Source organism: Ischnura elegans, chromosome 4 (assembly GCF_921293095.1).
Source record: "Ischnura elegans chromosome 4, ioIscEleg1.1, whole genome shotgun sequence".
Lineage (NCBI taxonomy): Eukaryota > Metazoa > Arthropoda > Insecta > Odonata > Coenagrionidae > Ischnura > Ischnura elegans.
Window position 1 is genome coordinate 135595473 of NC_060249.1, and position 19925 is coordinate 135615397.

The 19925-nt window shown below is 39.6% G+C and overlaps 1 protein-coding gene across 14 annotated transcripts in view; it reads right to left on the bottom strand.

Annotated features, from left to right (window-relative positions):
• The window catches only part of LOC124158084 (Golgi reassembly-stacking protein 1-like), a 69845-nt gene extending 50648 nt beyond the window's left edge, over nt 1–19197 (bottom strand). For 4 of the 14 annotated variants that reach the window (XM_046533264.1, XM_046533263.1, XM_046533261.1 and 1 more), the window contains exons 1-2: nt 19102–19150; nt 11913–12003 (exon numbers count right to left, since the gene is read on the bottom strand). In XM_046533264.1, coding sequence (XP_046389220.1) covers nt 11913–12003; nt 19102–19116 — 106 coding nt within the window. In that variant the 5' untranslated portion in view covers nt 19117–19150. Of the gene's footprint in view, nt 1–11912; nt 12039–16596; nt 16710–17885; nt 17937–18827; nt 18922–19021 lie in introns of all 14 variants that reach the window. The other 10 variants (XR_006864705.1, XR_006864706.1, XR_006864703.1 and 7 more) reach the window with 10 other exon arrangements.
• Between the last annotated feature and the right edge of the window lie 728 nt (nt 19198–19925).

Consider the following 19925-nt stretch of genomic DNA (forward strand, 5'->3'; position numbering starts at 1 on the left):
TAGAGAGAGAAAGGAAACTTCTAGAACGTGAACGAGAGCTTTTAAATGGGCAATCGTTAGTTCTTGAGAAAAGTATGGTGGGTTATCGAGAAATAGCAGAGCAATTATTGCCGGAGTTTGAACCTTCGCTAACCCTGGGGTTCACGGCGGTACAGTGGGTCAGGCGAGTAGAGAGCATTGCATCAGCCTACGGATGGGACGAGTCGATGTTGTTAGCCCAATCCGTTAGTAAGTTACGCGGAGCGGCGAAACTATGGCTGAATAGCGTAGCCGAGGAAGTACACTCTTGGGAGGTGTTCAAAAAAGGACTATTATATTGTTTCCCATCAGTGGAGGACGAAGCCGACGTGCACTTGAGTCTTACAAAGAGAAGAATGCAGCGTGGCGAGACGCATGAGTCATATGTTTACGCGATGAAGACTATCGCTAGGCGTGGTGAAGTAAATGAAGCCTCCCTTATCAAGTACATTCTAAATGGCATGTGGGATAAGGAACTAGTGAAGCTGCTGACTATGCGTGACTTTGAAGATGTAGAAGGACTATTACGCAAGATAAGACGATACGAGAGTGTCACTGATAGGGCCAAATTGGGAGATAGGGCAAACTTTCACAATCGACCTCCTGTGACCATTGACAAGAGGGCTGAGGTCAAGGAAGTGAGGGGCGAAAGGACGCCTACCCAGGGCGTTTGTTTCAATTGTGGAAAAGAGGGGCACCTCGCTAGGGAGTGCCGAGAAGCTGCCCGTGAGAGAATTTGTTACCGGTGCAAGCAGACGGGACATATGCAGAAAGATTGTTTGCAGGCAACACCGAGAACGACCCAGAATGAGAAAAAGTGGAACGTTAGGAAAATCACTAGACCCAATTGCATCATAAAGGACGAGTACCACAAGTGGATAGAGATAAACGACGACAGGGTGGTTGGCTTCGTTGATTTAGGAAGCGATGTTGTCACCCTGAGAAGAGACGTTGCACAAGAACTAGGAGTCGAATATGAGGCGAGCCAGAAGCGTTTAGTTGGGTTTGGATCAGGGGGTTGTGAAGCTATTGGCACGAAACGAATGATCTTGAAAGTAGACGATGTGAATGTGGAAGTAGAGGTTTTAATTGTCCCAGAAAATTCTCAGGAGGATGCTATCATTGTAGGGCGGAGTGCCTTAGACCAACCAGGAATTCGGGTCGAAAAGGAGTTTGGGAGACTCACCATTTCCAGAGAAAACGCCGACCTTAGTGAAAGAAAGAATTCTCAAGTGCGGAAGGTGGAAGAGGAGTCACGGATCCAGAAAGACGAGATACACATGAACGAGAACCTGACGACGCAAGACGAAGGGGCACTATGCGACCTCGTAAATAAATTCAGGGGATGTTTTGCTAAAAACTTAAGCGAGTTAGGCAAGGCGAACTTCACCAGCATCAGCATTGACTTGAATGACGACAAACCCGTGACGTCACGTCCGTATCGTCTGCCTTACGCAAAAAGAGAGAGCATGCAAAAAGCGGTGGAGGAGCTGATGAGGATTGGAATAGTCCAAGCTTCTACATCAGAATATGCTAGCCCGGCTCTGTTGGTGAAAAAGGCAAATGGAGAGGACAGATTATGCATCGACTACAGAGGGCTGAACCAGAAGACCCGGAAGGAGAAGTTTCCCATGCCGGCGATTGATGAGCAGTTGGATAGCCTCGCGGGAAACCGTTATTTTTCCACTTTAGACTTCGCGTCGGGTTACCATCAGATACCAGTGGCGCCTCAGTCAAGGCATCTTACAGCGTTTGTGACGCCGGGAGGGTTGTTTGAGTTCAACAGTATGCCCTTTGGTCTGGTAAACGCACTAGCCGTGTTTAATCGGGCGATGAGACAAGTTATCAGGAACACAAAACCAGGGGATGTGTTGATATATATGGAAGATGAACCTGAATTGAGCAAAGAAGTGATAGAGGAGGTTAGGAAGGAAGCTTTAGGCAGGATGGTAACATGTCAGGAGAGGCAGAAGAAAAGGTTTGACGAAGCTCACAAGGAGCCAAGAAAATACGTGCGGGGAGAGTTAGTGTTAGTCGAGCGAGAAGCCCAGGCGACGGGAACGTCTCGAAAGCTAGCACCCAAATTTAAGGGACCATACAGGGTGGAGAAGGTATTCCCCAGGGATAGATATTTGCTGACAGACATCCCAGGAGCAGCCAGAACCCAGAGGAGGTTTCATTCGGTCTTTTGTGCAGATCGAATGAAACCATGGTGCCAACCCCCACCAGACTACGACCCCGATGCTGTAGAAGAAGATGACAACCCACCCCCATGCAGCCCCGGAGACCAGGGAGCCCACGAGCAGATTCAAGAGGACCCCGATGCTGTAGAAGAAGATGACAACCCACCCCCATGCAGCCCCGGAGACCAGGGAGCCCACGAGCAGATTCAAGAGGACCCCGATGCTGTAGAAGAAGATGACAACCCACCCCCATGCAGCCCCGGAGACCAGGGAGCCCACGAGCAGATCCAAGAGGACCCCGATGCTGTAGAAGAAGATGACAACCCACCCCCATGCAGCCTCGGAGACCAGGGAGCCAACGAGCCGATTCAAGAGGAATCCGATGCTGTAGAAGAAGAGGTCAGCCAACCGCAAGAGCGGGCCGAGGACGGCCCTGAAATCAGGAAAGGCCGACTGTCATCAACGGGCTGTTCGAAATGGTCCGGCAGGTGCTGCCCCTCTGGGGGACGCCGAGGAACTCGGACGGTAGAGCCAGTAAGGAGGGTGACGCGCAGTCAGTCGCGCGGAATGTGTGTAGAGAGACGGTGCGAGTTTTGTTAAGGGAGTACCACTCGAGTGCTGTAATAATCCTTGCTACCTCTGTTAATAAACCACTACCTCACACTTTTATGAATTGGAATACCTAGGTATAACAAATGCACTGATATCAGCAGTGTTTGGCAAATGAAAGAAAATGGCCATGGACCCTCTCCCGATGTTCTTGTTCGTATGATAGGTGCTGCCTATTTTGTCTAATGTGGCTAGACCTCCTTCAGTGCAGTTATAAAAGGTCAATATTTCCGGTATTCTTTTACTATCTGTTCGTCTTGGATTCATTGATAGAAATAGCTGAGAATTGTTGGCGAAAGAATTACATTCTTTGACCATTTTACGACGCAGGAAACTAGTGCTTTTTTCTTCCTAAACCTAAATAAGCTGCTATTTTCTTCTTTCTCTTACATATACGACATTCAACTGCTAAATCTCTTTTATTTTTTGCGCACTGTTCACGCAACCATCAAATTATTGCTTGGAATTTCATCTGCTTGCGGAATATTATTGAACCAGTAGTTCAAATTATATTCCTCCCGTTTCTGTTTACAAAAGAAAACATTCGCTTTAACTCCTCTTTTGGACTGTTATCTACAAAAACTGGACACTCTGGTTGCCATCCTGAGTAGGTACATCTTCAAATACAATCAAATTTGCCAATGCAAAAATGTTGATGCTACTTTTTGCGGAGTTGGAAGGTAAATATTGCCTATATGAACATCTTCTTTGAGAAGGAATCAATTGCTCATCAGCTTTTTCTCATGGCCCATTTCTAAAATGTTGCCGTGATTTGCGAGCAAATATCTCAAATACATCTCCACTTGGTGCTAATTTACCGCTTTTCATTTCTCTACTCTAGCAGTCACGTTTCCGAAACGAAAAGATAAAGGGGAAAAGAGAAATATGTTATGGCTCATGGAGGAATAACATATTTCCACTCCTAATCCATCGTGGTTCCAAAACAATAAATCATTCAGTTACTCAGCTTTATTTACCCTGATTAGCAGTAAAATTCTATTCAGGAATTTTTAGTTTTTCCTGTCTGTTTCACTGTCTCTTTTACGAGAATAATTTTCAGTGACTTTCTCTACCTGAATATTAGTGCAATTTACAATTTTCTCTGCCATTCTATCAATGAACATCATACGAAAACAAACCATTCGTGTTTTGAATCAAATTTTTTTTTGCTAACATGTCCACACCTCTCAGTAACACTGCTACAATTTTATGTTCTTACGCTTGGTCTTGATCCCTGCGTATTGCACGTTGCAACTCCATACTTTACAACGTACATAAGCTCCCTTCCCTTTTACAAAAGTTCATCATCTCTGCACTGTTGTTCAGTGTAAGTGTCATGCGCAGCTATACGACACCCATCTTATTTTTCATCAGAATCAATCTTCCTCCCTCAAAGATTCATTCAAAAGACAAAGACTCTTTCTTTTACTCTAGAGGTAGCTGACATGTAGTATGAATTGAAAACGATGAATGTAAGTGTTATAGGGCCAACCTTCAATGGTAAATTCACAGAGACATGTAAATAATGATTTTTTTGAATAACTACAGCACTAACGTAATTGAACGAAGTCTTTAAAAAATCACTTCTAAAAAATCGCATTTTCTACAACAGTTGACGTCAGAAACAAATAATTCCTCCTCCTAATTTTCAATCGAAAGTCAAAATATATTAGCTTTTTCCTTTTTTCAGAAAGACTGCATGAATCCATAGTGTACTGAATGAACGTGCTGTAAGTATCACATGATCGATTTTTCGTGGCTCACTTCGAGAAAAATCACTGTAACATTATTAGAAATTACTTTCTATTTCTTTACATAAATTGAGGCAATAAATATACCAATACATAAATATTTATTTATGTAAACATAAAAAGACAACATTCATGGCCAGTTTCAGAAAAAGTAGCTATAATATCTGATGAGAATGGATGAAAAACATTCAAGGCGACTATAAATACTAAGCAGTAAACCGTAGCGAGAACGGTCGCGTGGGGTGTCTGGCGCACCCCACTCTGCAGAGCTTTGACAAAAGTAACTTTTCTTAAAAACTTGCATTGATTTTATAATAATCTTTTACATTTATCCTCAAAAAGCTTAAAAAATCAGCTAGACGAGGTTACAGATCATTGCAGTCACAATTGCAAGAAAAAATGGCGCTTATATAAGGCTGGGGTGTCCGGGACACCCCACGCGACCACTGCCGGGTTAAAAAGCACGCAAAGTGATTGAATAATACGCACTTAGGCTTCCTAATTGTGGTCTCTGGCCCGCAATTTGCATTGCAGCTGAAGAAATCAGCACTGTTTCGAAGTGTGCGAAGGTAGAATGAAGATAACTCAAGCAGACTTGCTTCAATTTCCATGCCCCCAGGATGATGCAACGTGCGTATCATACCCGGGGAACAAACTCCCGATCAACGAAATGGCAAAATTTCGGTCCCTTGACTTTCGTTAAAGAGAGGTTTCACTGTACTCAGATTACTAGAACCAAATTTATTTTGCAATCATAACATTCTACGCACTCATTTCTTGTTTTATTTATAACATACTCAGGGTATCAATATCATATAAAAATAAATTAAATAAAGTGTTAAGAAGATAGAAGAGACCCTGATGCTTTTCTGAAACGACTACTCACAACGGTTACGTATTTTTAGCGATGAGTCGGTTCCGCTACATGGCTCTCGGTACTGCCCCTTCTTGGTTCAAATTTCTACCGCATCAAATACAGTAAAACTTTGATTTTACGCAGTTGGAGGGACTGAAATATGGGCACTGTGTAAAATCAAAGTGTGTAAAATCAAGAGTTGGTATTGAGTTGGAGTATAGTTTCCAGGATAACACTTGCTCATTATTTTTAGAACGCTTAGTAATACACTTTAGTACAGTTCTGATTTAGGCCAGAAACAGAACCAGAAAGTCTCACACGTGAGGTTTCATAGTAAAGGAGCATGAAATCCTTTTCAATCGCGTCACATGTTTCCCCGATTCAATTACTCATTTGGAGGCAAGAAAATGAAGCCTAATAATCTTATTTACTCACAAGCAACACCACAGATGACATGTTACCTTAAGAGAAACAATGTTGCATTCCTGAACAATGTTTCCCATTGTTGAATTGCTAACATTTCTGGCACTAAGATTACTTCTGTTACCCAGGAGAAATTTTGGAATGGTGATACTAGATGCTCGCAGAGAAGCTAATTTTCGAAAATAATCTCACTAAAAGCAGTTTTCAGGAAATCCATTTAACCACATCCGGTGTTTAGATCACTTTTTTTTAAAAAGTGATCTAAACACCGGAAAAAAGCATTTTCCCATGAAATTTTAGCACCAGTAGATAGGATCTACCGGGTATAGCTTCTCTGTCGGCATTCTTCCGCAGATTCAGCGCCGGGACCTTCGACTCACAAGCTGTGTGACTCATCTTCACGTAATATTTTGCTTCCCCATATCTGAAAATAACACCGGACTCTTTTTGTAATTCGATTTAATGGTGCTAAGCCATTCCTCAGTTAAAGGGACTGCCTTAACACTCACGTCTTGAGTTTGACTTCTCTGGGTTACTTCAATGATTACATGACGATTGACGACGCGAGTTATTCTCCGAGGGATTAACTCCCGTTCCGTTAAAAATAAACGCTTGCCACCTGGCGGGGTGTAAGTTTCAACCATCTTTCATTTAAACCCACTGACAATGCGATACAAGTTGAGTCAGCTCTGATAAGCGCGCCGCGCAATTAACTTTCCCTCACCTCCATTCTCTAAGACTCGTCCCCGCAGATGTGGGGTTAGCCCGCGGAATGAGGGAACGCATGCTGCTTTTATCATCGTTTTGAATCACCATCGACTTACGTCCATACCAGAAGTACGACTTTTTTTTGGATCACCTTGGAAGCCAAAATTTTGGCACGGGAGGATTTTTAATGGATCATCTCACCGTTATATTTCGCCGGGGCGACGGAAAACATAGCATTGGCAAAATTCTAGAAAACTTTCCGTTAGGGCTAGATATTCCGTAGTTCATAATTCTGGATAAACGATCATCTACTGTAATTACAATCAATTGGTTATAAACAGCTCCCAACAATAAGTCGAATAATAAACGAAAGGTGATAATGTTAATATCTCCGGCGATCATCTGCCTTAATCAAAAGTAGTTACGCATACACGGCGATTGCCGTATGTTTTAGGTTTCGATATCCTTCAACGGCAAATTTGAACTAAGAGAGATATTTGCGTTCGTAAAGGAGACTGAAATATTACTGAGAAGACGCAGGAAGAAACAATAATTAGATTCGCGATGTTTTTAGTTTCTCGTTCAACAGCGCAACGTCATTTCAACCGTTCCTGTATTCATTTTTGCTACTCATTGAGACGAATGAATAACCTAACTTCATATTGCTCCAATCGGGATTTTCAAAAAAAGTCGAAAGAAAGCTGCGTAAAATCAAGAAAAGATGTAAAATCGAAGTTTCACCATTGCAATTCCCTATACTTTCCGGCCGGACTTGAGTGTCGCTGCGTAAAAACGAGACTTGATGTAAAATCAAAGTGTGTAAAATCGAAGTTTAACTGTACAGACAATGCTACATTGAGGCCGCTTTCAGACGAAACGACTTCTTGCCAGCTGCCGTTCACGTGATATTCAGGCGGTGCTCAGAAAATACGACTCTCAGCAACGCAGTGTGGACTGCAATATACGGCGACCAGCGGAAAATCGTTTCAAGTGAAAGTGGTGTTACGATTGAATCACGTACACATACAGTAAATCTTCGACATACAAGCAAGATATGTTCCCAGAAATTGTTCGAAAGTTGATAAACCTATGCAAGGCAAAGAAAAGTGTTGTTATCCTGCAGAATGCAACACTGCATTGCAACTATGCTTTAATTCACGTCTGCTCAGTTTATCCATGGTATCGCTGTAGCGGCGTATCGGGCAGTTTATTGTTGAGGTTGTAGGAACTGTGACAGTGAAGCATGCAAGTGAGTTGTCAATTAAAGTAACAATTTAAGCTACATCGCAGAATACAGAACATATTTTGAACTGACTCACTAGTTACAACAAATTAACGGATGATGTCATCAGATGTTGGGGGAGTTTCACTATAGATCCTGATGCTATGAAGTGTGTAAACTGTGCTCTGAGCATATTTCGCGTGGCCAATCAAATTCAACCACTACTTTTCGTATGAAGATTTTCACAGATTCTTTTATCAATGTTGGTGGTGGTTTTCGGGAATTGCTGCGTACGTAACATTTTCACACTCAACGTTTCACTCCTCCCACTGGGAATGTTATCAATGGGAGGGAAACCGTTCTCGTCCTGAGCTTATACATGTTTCGTAACCCATCGTTGACCCTATTTTGAATTTTAGGCGATAGCCGTCGGTCATTACATTGGGCCAGGAACCCTCTCCCTGTGTGGCTGAGGTTATATATCCATCCTCCCTATTAAAGTTATTAGGCCTTTTCGCTATCTCGATGGATTCACGCATAAGACGCTGATGATATTCTACCGTCTTCGCCAATACCCATGTAACGTTAAACATTATTCTATGCCCAGGGCTGGAGGCCTAATGTTCAGCGACAGCTGATGCGTCCCACTGATGTAATTTTAACGCTCTTTCGTGCTCTTTAAGCCTTTGGGTGATTGAACGCTGGCTCTGTCCCATGTAGCTTCTGGCGCAGCAGCAGGGAACCTCATACACTCCCATGGATTGAAGGGGAGGATGGCTATCCTTCGGTGAAGGTAGGATATTTTGAATTTTCTTCACCGTGCGGAAGTGAGTCTTCATGTAGCCTTTTTGAAGGATCCTAGCGATTCTATCAGTGACCCCGGAGATGTATGGAAGTTTATCATATGTTAATTCTTCCCCTTGTGGTCGTCATCTTGAGGCGGGTGTCTTTCTTTCATCGCTCTTTTTATGAATGAGACACTGTAACCATTACCTTTCAGTGCCCACATAAGGTGTAGCATTTCACCACTGATATGCTCCGCATCAAACACGATTTTGGCTCGGCGGGTTAGAGTTTCGAAAAGGCCTGCATCATTAGCATATGGAGAGGGTTCCTGGCCCAATATACAGGCATCCCCCGAGTTATGTAAGAGATGCGTTCCGGCAGACTCTGCGTAAGTCGAAATTTACGTAAGTCGAACCTTTGAGTTAGTGCTTCAGAGATTTCGATCGGCGCGGTGAAATTCTCAGCGAAGAAATGCGCGGTAAATTCTCGGTGAAGTTTCATTCAATTCACTGCGATATTCATGAATTCTACTGCGTATTCTTACGTTATTAGATACAAAATTGATAAACATTAATATAGTCTGAGAGTTGCATCTCGAGCATTGCCAATCAAAATGCATAATATTATTCCCAGAGTTGACCAATCGCGTGGATTCAGGAAAGTACGTATCTCAACGCTACATTACTAAACTGAATACTTAAATTGATTCATTATGTTATAAGAAATATTCAAAATCTTAGAACAGAAGAGTAAGAATATAGGGCTCAGAATAAATGAGAGAAAAACCAAATACATGAGAATGTCGACCACGGAAGACAGAAGATGGACTCAAAACGTTACATTTGGGCAGTACAACTTTGAAAATGTAAAATATTTCAGCTACCTTGGTACTAATTTAAACTGTAAGAACTCAATGACAGAAGAGATCAACAAGAGGATAATGGCTAGAAATAGGGCTTACTTTGCTAATATTAAGCTCCTGAAGTCAACTCTTCTATCTAAGGAGATGAAATTCAAGATCTATAAGACACTTATCAGACCGGTCGTGACATATGGAGCAGAAACGTGGAGCATCTCCACTGGAAACGAGCAAGCTCTGCGGATATTTGAACGGAAGCTTTTGTGAAAGATATATGGTCCCGTGACAGATGGGGTAACTTGGAGGATAAGAACAAACAAGGAAATAGAAAATATTATCCGAGGCGAAGACATAGTGAGGTTTGTGAAGACCCAACGGCTAGCTTGGCTAGGTCATGTAAAAAGAATGAGTGAAGAAAGGGTGCCTAAGAAGATTCTACATGGAAATATGGATGGAAAGAGAAAAAGAGGAAGACCGAGGAAAAGATGGATGCAGGATGTGGAAGATGACATAAAGGCAATGAGGATTGTCAGATGGTGGGAGAAAGTGCAGAACAGGAGAGAATGGACAGGCGTCTTGAGGGAGGCCAAAGCCCATACCGGGCTGTAGTGCCAAGGAAGTAGTAGTATTATGTTATACTGCGATCTAAGGGCCCAAAGAATGCATTGTCTACCTACCTATAATCATTATATCTTCTGCCTTTTATATATTACGTTGATCGATGAATCTGGTGGTTTCACTGCCACAGTAAATACACGTAGTAGGAGTGTCTAGGATTTCGAGCAAATAACACACAAAAAATACCAGTGAATAACTATATTCTTAGATACATTCACACACACATACACTCAATCTTTCACGCACGGAAACATACTTTCACTGTCTCATATCACAATAAAATAACGTGAAAATATCATCATTTCAATATTTACTTCGCTGGAAACATCGAAGAGTATTTCCAAAGCACGAAGCTAATTAAAAGTGAGCTTTTATTCAGCCAACTCCACCATTAAAGTGCAACAAAGTTAGTGGGGAAAAGCTTTCAATGACGCAATATTCATTTACAGATGCACACAATATGAGAGAACGAGAAAATGCAGCTTAATAAAATCTTCCGCCAGAAACATGTAAACAATTACACAATTAATATCGTGTGTCAACTTTTTCTAAACTTTTTCGTGGCGTTCATTGCCACCACTCAAAATTTCAATGCCGTTACGTGGGTACTAAACAATTCTTTTACACAATAAAGATTTCTGCTTGAACTTCATTTTCTTTTAATGCCACAGATGGAAATGTCCAAACTTAAGGATACAAATTTTAAATAGTAGAAAGTCGGAGTTCGGGTGAGCATCCTGTATAACAAGTTGTATCATACAGGAATGAGCGCAACCACATCCATCGTTAGAACTGCAAATTTTCCCGTTGATTGCTGACTTGGGATTTATAAGCGATTTTTCTGCAGAAATTAATGAAAATTCCTTCGAGGAATGACAAATATGGGTCACTTTGTTATTTTTAGCACGTAAAAAAACTCGATAACCAATCGATATTTTTTCTACCATAGGTTGTACGAGCGAATATCTATTTCTTCGCGCTCGCATTCGAAAATTAACGTAATCATTTGAAATACGGTTATCACTTACATAAGTACGGATTTACGTACGTCTAGACAAACGTAACTCGGGGGATGCCTGTAATGACCAACGGCTATCGCCTAAAATTCAAAATCGGGTCAACAATGGGTAACGAAACATTTATAAGCTCAGGACGACAACGGCTTCCCTCCCATTCTCTTGATAACGCTCCCAGTAGGAGGAGTGAAACGTTGAATGTGAAAATGTTACATACGCAGCAATTCCCGAAAACCACCACCAACATTCAACCCCTACTGTTTTCAGTGAATGCCTGTTTGGTACTGCACGCAATATTTCTACCAGAAAAGAATAAATAGGGTAAAAATGTTGAATTTTTAAAGTCAAAACCTGGAGAAAGAAAGTGTGGCTGCCTGATGTAATGTGACACATTGGTCGATCATGCATTCTTTAACAACGTGTTATTTAAACTTTTTTTTACTAGGAAAATAAAATTATGGAGACAATCTTAAGATTTTTTCTACAGAGCTTTCCTGCTGATTTAATTCTTAAGTGAAATTATTGTCATTGACTTCTTGTTGTTGTTCATCAAAATTTGCCATTAATTCAGATAATAATAGTTTATCCTTGGAGCCGAGTATCGAGAACCAATGGGAGAGAATCGGACCAGTACCGAGAACCAAAAAAATTTAGGAACCGACTCATGTCCTTGGTTATTTTAGAGGCTTTTTATATTTCAGTGGAGTTTCAAGGAAAAAATTCAAAAAATGGATACTAGAACCAGGATAAATTAGAAAATTTTACAAGCTATGCATTCTCACAACATTTTTTCTTGAGAAATCACTACTTTTTATTAACTTTTATCTCGACTGGGGCCCCCAATCACCCCACAAAATGTTTACCGCTCTTGTGAAGAACCGAGTCAGCTCCGATAATGTAATCCTCGAAAGCTCGAAGTCCGGCCTCCTCGGCTGGCGACGATGGGTTCACCTCCTGGTGGCACTCAAAGGAAACACAAACGGTATCATCTAGACTCAACAATTAGAAACAACACTGTATTTTTCATTGTCTTGCAATTTGGAGTAGGCACCCTCCAAGATTGACTTCATCTCATTCGAGTGCAAATGACAATACCTTTTCCAACAAATAACCTATCCTCAAAGGTACTTTTTATTCAAGATCGACCGACTAATACCCTTTTAGACTTGCGAAGATTTTTAAAGACTTTAAAGTACATTATATTAAAAAATAGTAATAAAAAAGCAAGAAGTATCATTCAACTTTAAATTGAGTCCATAATTTAGTTTAAAGTTGAATAAAGGAATTAGATTTCATATTTCATTCAGGAATGGCAACAGTAAATAATTATAAATGGCTCTCTTAAAGGCTGATAATGTATTTTCAGCACGAACATTCACTGGTAATTGATTCTACTTACAGGAGAATGAGACTTGCAAATTCATAAAGAAGTCTGCTCAGCCAAATCTCATGAATACATGAGAGAGTATTAAAGCGTTCGTGCACTAAATACATCACATACATACTTCAGGATTACGAATTAAACCAAGTCTTATTTTCTTAAAATAATCATTATCGTTTTTAACGTTAGGAGATACAATCGAAGGAAAATACAAAGATAGTGCTAAATTTGAGCAATTGTGATCATAAAAGCTCACTGGTGTACAACTTATGTCTGCTAAGACTTTTAACACTTTGAGCGCTAACCGCTTAATATTATGCGGCGCGAGGTGTTGCAGAATTTGCGGGAGGCGTAATATTACGACGGGCATTTTGTTTACATTGTGGCGGCTCCCGCCTCAAAGTTACGCAGCTGGTATTACTCGGATTCATGCATTTGCTCTTATAGGTGAAGTTAATGCCACAAAGTCATATATTTCATCATATTTTTTCTCCTTCAAGACAAAATTTGTCTGAAGGTTTGGAAATCCCTACCTCGTTTGTCATTCGTGCGTTCTTTCGCCAGTGATCATGGAGCGAAATCTCGCCGACGAAGACATTGCCAATGCGTTGAATTGTTTCGACAGCGATGATAGTGAAAGTGATTTTGATGACTCAGATTGCGATGATGATTACATGCCCAGCAAAGATAGTTCAAGAGGTAATTTCCATTTCTAGCGTATAGTAACGCAACCCGCGTGACCTTTTTTTGACTTCTTTTATATATCTTTTGCGCAACATTTATTCGTACGATTACTGTTTTTCATTGTTCATATGATATTTAATATTAGACTCTGAAGGTATGAACGAACCAGAAATGGTGCAACAGCTAAGTAAGCGAGGAGAAGCTCAAAAAACAATGTGAAATCGTAGGTGTGCACCTAGAGGAAGACGGTCAACTAACAGAGGAGCGGGCCCGGGAGATATTTGGAGTGATATTGATGCAGTTCCCAAGGTTTTTATTTAGGATATGGAACTTAGCTTCTTTTCGAGCCTCTATTCTAACGATAATCTTTCCATCTTTGAAGTATGTAATCTTCACTGGTGACTATGGTGTGAAATCAAATATGTACTGGGCTAAATAGTTCAAGTGAGATGATGATTTTTTGAACATTTTTCGACATAGATTTGATAAATTGTATCAAGGAACATACGAACTTATATGCAAGGCAAAGAATTGCAAAACTGAGGAGAGGGAACTTACTATCCGCAAAAAGCAGATTGCAATCCTGGAAAACAGTGACTCAAGGTGACGTAAAAAAGTTTCTTGCCGTTATAATGCACATGAGCTTTAGCAAACGTCCTCGTATCCATGATCATTGGAGTACTGATCCCGTCTTGGCGTGTGGCTTCTGTCCTGGTGTTTTTTCTAGAGATAGATTACTTGCAATCTTAGGAAATTTCCATCTTGCGGACAACCAATTATTCATTGAAAAACGCGTAGACCGTCACGACCCCCTATTCAAAGTGCGTCCATTGCTCGAGGATTTTCGAAATAAATTTCAAAAATCCTACCAACCTGCGGAGGATATAACTGTAGATGAGGGAATTTGTCCCTTTCGTGGTAGGTTTTGCTACAAAGTGTACATGCCTCAGAAGCCAAGCAAATATGGCATAAAACTCTACATGCTCCCAGAAGCAAGCAGTGGTTTTGTTTGGAATGTGGATGTGTTTCATGGCCAGGAAAACTCTGGATTGGCTATAGTCAAGAGACTTTTGGCTACGCTTGCTAAAAAGGGTCACACATTATATACAGACCGATTTTACACAAGCCATGGCCCGTGAATTGGAAAGCCTTCAAACGGGATTAGTAGGTACTATCATGAAAAATAGGGCGGGGATTCCATTGGCAATAAAAAATGCTCGCCTATCACATGGATAGCATGTTTTCGCGCGACATGAAAATATATTAGTCCAGCGTTGGAAAGACAAACGTGATGTGTTTCTGCTCTCCACTCGACATACAAGTGACATGATCACTTTCAAAGATCGCAGAGGAAGGGAGAAAACTAAACCTGCGATAGTAATACACTATAACAAGAAAAAATTTGGTGTAGATCTAATTGATCAACTAATGAGTTACGGTGCCCTGGATCATCGATCAGTGAAGTGGTAGCGTAAGCTGGTATTCCACCTAATAGTTATGGCAGTGACAAATGCCACAATCAGTTAAGCCAAACATCCGTTGCAGTCACCTATTTTACGCAAAAAATTTGTTCGGAGTTAGTTACATTGGAAGACGAATCGCCCCTTGAAAACGCCAGAGCCGAGATAACTAGAATATCTGAAAAGCATTTCACTGAAAAAATTCCCGCACCATCAGGACAAAAGAAGGCTCGAAAGAGGTGTAGGGTGTGCTCCGAGAAAGGGCGAAAAACGACTGGGAAAGCTGCCAGAAAATGTACTATCGTTTTCAAAAGTATGTAGACACCCACGAGTCCCACTTAACTTATGTGGTAGGGTCGATAAAAACTTAGAAGGTTGGCACATAAGTTAGCCTGCATCTCTCACCGGTACGCCAGCAATAGCCAACGAGGACTGACGTGGGGGCGACCGGGCTAGCGAGAAAGGAGTCAAACTACAGGCTGAAATGCCCTAGCGGATAGAATTCGCTGAGGAAACTCACGTCCACGCTCATGTTGGGCCTTCGAAGTGTTTTCTTGCGAGCTCCGTGGCGAGGATTTCCTCTCTTCAGATTCATATTTGGACTCACCGTGAACACGGAATGTTTATGTGATTCCGTAGCTGAGTAGGATTACTTCACGTGCATATGATACACTGAAGTTATCGGGAGGTATTCGAATCCGAACCAAATGACTTTTTTATTTTGTGAAAGGTCGATTAATATCAAATTATTTTTAACAATTATAAAATTCTAAGCTTAGATTATTTTTATCTACAGCTTTATTTACAGCTTAATCGGCATGCAAAGTTTGTAAAAAAAATAATGAAATAAAGGTTTTAGAAGATAAAAGAGAACCTTATGCTTTTTGAAAGGGTTATTCGAAAGTTATTCTGGAGGATTTTTATATTTCAGTGCGGTTTTTAGGTACAAATATTCTAAATAGATAATAGAACCATCACACCTATCTAAATTTTTAAGCTATGTAATTTTCATTTTTCTTAGTATTTTTATTTACAAAATTGATACTTTTTATTAACTTGAATCTAAATTTTAAGAGCCAGAATAGCGTCAAAATCCATTTGTAGGCGTGCGATTTCCCAAAATCTTCCGGTGGAGGACCCCCTATCATGGGCCCTAGCCGAGGTCACACAATTACCCTTTCGTCCTTTTTTAAGGGTGAAAGATTTCATGTATCAATTTACTTCAACTTAATCCTTGGATATATTTGTATTTCGCACTCCTATTGGAAGAAAAGCATTGTTGCTTTTAATTACATAACTTCCCACACTGGTGAACAAAGATTTTGTCCTGGAGACGTCGCGACGTCTCCAGGACGCGTCGTTGGATGGTCTCAGACGTATTTTTTGGCTGATTTGGAATCTGGGCAGGGATTATTTCCATCACGTCTAGTTTCATTGGGACAGCTGAATGTATGTTTTTTCTTTTACAAAAGTAGTAATTTATTTCATATATATATCATAATAGCATGAACAGGTAAAAATAATAATTTCCTGTCATAACATGTTGTCCTACGAGAGCATGCCTTCCTGTCCCAACAAAATATATAATTAAACTTGCAGTAACCTATCATTTTTTTTGATGCAATGCATAATCAGCTTCCACTCCAAATAAGTATGTGACTGTCGGCGCGTAAAGACGTGTGTTTTTCATCTGCAGACGGTTTTAGAAATTTGTTGCTCGCAGGAAATGTCAGCTTATTACATTGTAATCTTTATGAAATGTCTTAGCTTTCATCATGGGGTCAGTCCGTTTCAAATCACCAAGGCCATGTTGTTCAGCATTTTTAATTATCCTGAATTTTTTTCATTGGTTCCCTACAAGTAGACAATCACAAAACACCATTTGAAAAAATTTACAAGCCATACTTTTTTGGCAGACATTTTTAAAAGGGGGAATGGGCCTAAACAGTGCGTGAACTACCACGATTACTTTTACTACGTGTGCGGTGAAATTACTTTGAAGGCTAAAAGGAGGAATATTACCTTTTTGAGACAGTGTTTTAGACTTTATTATGACTGTCCGTTGGGTGACCTGGATACAGGATCGGAGTCTTCTGCGATATGTAGCAGGTGTGAAAGGCTTCTCACTGGTTGGACTGATGGAAAATGTCATATGAATTTTTCCGTCCTCATGATTCGACGGGAAGCTAAGGATCATATTTCTGAAATCTATTTTTGTGAAACAGAAATTAAAGGAATAACACCACAGTCAAAACGCACTGTAAAAGATCCAAACAACCTAGAATCAACCCCACACTTGAAAAATTTACCAGTGGTGGAACCACACAAAATGTTGATCTTAGCGAATATTCAGAAAGTATCTGAGAATTATGGATTCGAAAACTCGAAAGACCCAATTTTTGGACCAAACATTTCTGATACACCTCATTTTATGACAAAAGAGTATTTAAGTGATCTATTGCGCAACTTAAATTTGTCTAAAAAGCAGAGAGAAATCTTAAGATCACAATTGATGGGTTGGAATTTGCTGGATCCAAATACATAACTTTCTATGCATCCACCTCTCAATGACGAATTCAAAAATTTTTTCTCATGATAACAAAAGTTAAGTTTTGCAATGATGTTCTCTCTGTTATGGGTACTCTTAGTTTTGAATATAACACAGATGATCATTCAGTTCATTGATTCCTTTAACGTCATTTAAAGGCTGTTTTTTAACATAATGGAATTGAACTTCCCTCCAAAGCATTAGCTCATGGAACCGACATAAAAGAATCTTACTAGAATAGGCAGTAAATTTTTCAGTACCCAAAATTTGTGGAAAATTAGAAGTAGCTGCATTTTACTAGGCATACAGTTTCACTGCACCAAAATATTATTGCTTCTTCCACGATTGGGATAGCAGAGACAGAAAAAATCATTGCTTGAAAAAAGATTGGCTATAACTTAAGCACTCGTCACTGGATTCAAAAATGTCCTTTTCATCTTTTTACGATCCTAAAAACATTATTTTGCTACCTCTAAGTATTAAATTAGGGATTTTTAAAAATTTAGTAAAAGATATGTGTAAAAATGGTGCAGGTTTTACATATTTGAAACAAATGTCCAAAAAAATCAGTGAAAAACAGATAATAGAAGGATTTTTTTATTGGGCCACAGATTTTTTTTTGAAGAAGTGCTGAAGAATTCGGAATTTTGACAAAAAGAGTTCAACAAAAAAAATTCGTGGAAGTCATTCAAAAATGCATTTGAAGGTTTTCTAGGAGAGAGAATGGCTAAATATCACCACAATGGCTAAACATCCTACATACCTTGGCGCCGTTAGTGCTCAACACGATATGTGTTTCCACCAGAATATTTCACTGATGCACGAACAGCACCATGAAAAGTTCAGAAACATATTATCAGATTAGCGGTGGACACTGAAAAGGGATTCGTCAGAAGCTAAATATGCGAGAAAATTACGAGTGAGTACCCATTTTTCACATTATTTTATTTATTTACTTAAACTCCTTTGAATCCGATTGCCCTAAAAAAACTCAATGCGATAGAAAACATCTGGGCCCAGTTTCGGAATCAGCCCGAAAAATACCAGAGGATTAGCAAAACATATGGCTAGAATAGGAAAAATTATTTTTTGGTTGATCAGTGTTATCGATAGAGTTTCAAACATCATGATCTACGGCTATCATTCTGATTTCACACGAGTGTATCTGGCTATTTATTGAGTATTGTCCACAATATGAGTACAGATTTTTATCAATGGAAATTCGACAGTAGCAAGGACAAATTACAACCTCTGCCACTTCCCCTGCTTATTTCCACTCTTTGAATAAGTTTGTTTAGAAATAAATGTATTAAGGCAGATTGAGTCATTATTTAAAAAAAAATTAGTCGCTTAAAAAATTTGGTGGTAATTTTTTTATTGAGTAAACTATTGTGTTGATGTTATCAATTGACCTTTCACAAAATAAAAAAAATACAATTGGCTCAGGTTCGAATCCCCCCCATAACTTCAGTGCATCAAATTTGCGTGAAGTAATCCTACTCAGCTACGGAGCCACATAAACATTAAGTGTATACGGTGACTCCAAGTGGTGTAAGGAACCATAATGCCGTCGTAGTCTTATCATTAGAGTATTTTTTTAGTATAACAATCGGATAGATGATTAAATACTGCCAAGTTTAACTAGAGATTAAAAAAGTTACCACCAGAGATGAAAAGATGTCTTTCGATTTAAGTACGTACTTACCATGTGCCTAATAAGGGAATTCAGAGGATAGCTGCAATTTCAGCAATATTTTTCTTGGAAAACCACTGATTTAAAAATTGAATCGACACCACGGCTGTATGACAGAAAAAAGAAACGTTTACCATCAAAATTAAACAGACACTACTATATCAAATTATTTCAACACCATATTTGAATCATTCGAATATACCCACTGCAATTTAGAACTCATTTAACAGTTATACGATTTAAACCATTGCGAAAAATAAACTGGCATAGTGAAAATAAACCTTACGTGAATATTCAGCATTCCTCTCGTTGACAACAAATGCTTTCACTGCCTTCCCGCCTTCACGGAATAATAATGCGCAGCACTCGATGCTGTTGTTTCTGTGAAGGCGCAATTATCGACGGCTTTTAAACCATAGTATCAATTAAAAATGCCAGTATTACTAATGTTTTTGATCGAAATCCATCAACTCTTCATCACAAATGTGATCAATTAATTGAGGAGTCTTCTCATTTCAACAGGGTAATTAATATTTATTATTTACGCCACATATGATCTTCTGCAATTATTTACGCTTTGTTTTCTTTATGAAATATTATTTTACGTTTTACCAATTGGGTAATGGATCAGGTGAATACAAAAGGATCAAACCTGCGGCTGGTAAGAAGCCATTAAAATCGCAGTTCTAATTCCAAATTATAAATAGCCGTAACACCATACGCTATAGGGTCATTCCATGTCAACTCAACCAATTTTTGGGGGGTCCCACACTCACCATCTCAGATTTTGATAATTTTTCCCCTGTTGTTAGTTTCAACCTTAGTTAAGAAAAATCCAAAATATTAAAGACCCATTGCAAGTATTTTCCAAGATATGAGTGTTTGAAGTCAATGAGGCACACACAAATTCTGCACACCAGTCAAATTATTCAAAACTACCATATTTGTGCACCTGTACAACCTAAACCAAATGAGTGAAGCTAGTAAAAATTTTAGAGGATATAAACATGCTGCTATAGTTTAAAAAAATCCTATCACAACGATTTTCACTTGAAAACTTTTTTTCTATAAATGTTCAAAAATTGCACTTTTGACAAATTTCGTCAAAAA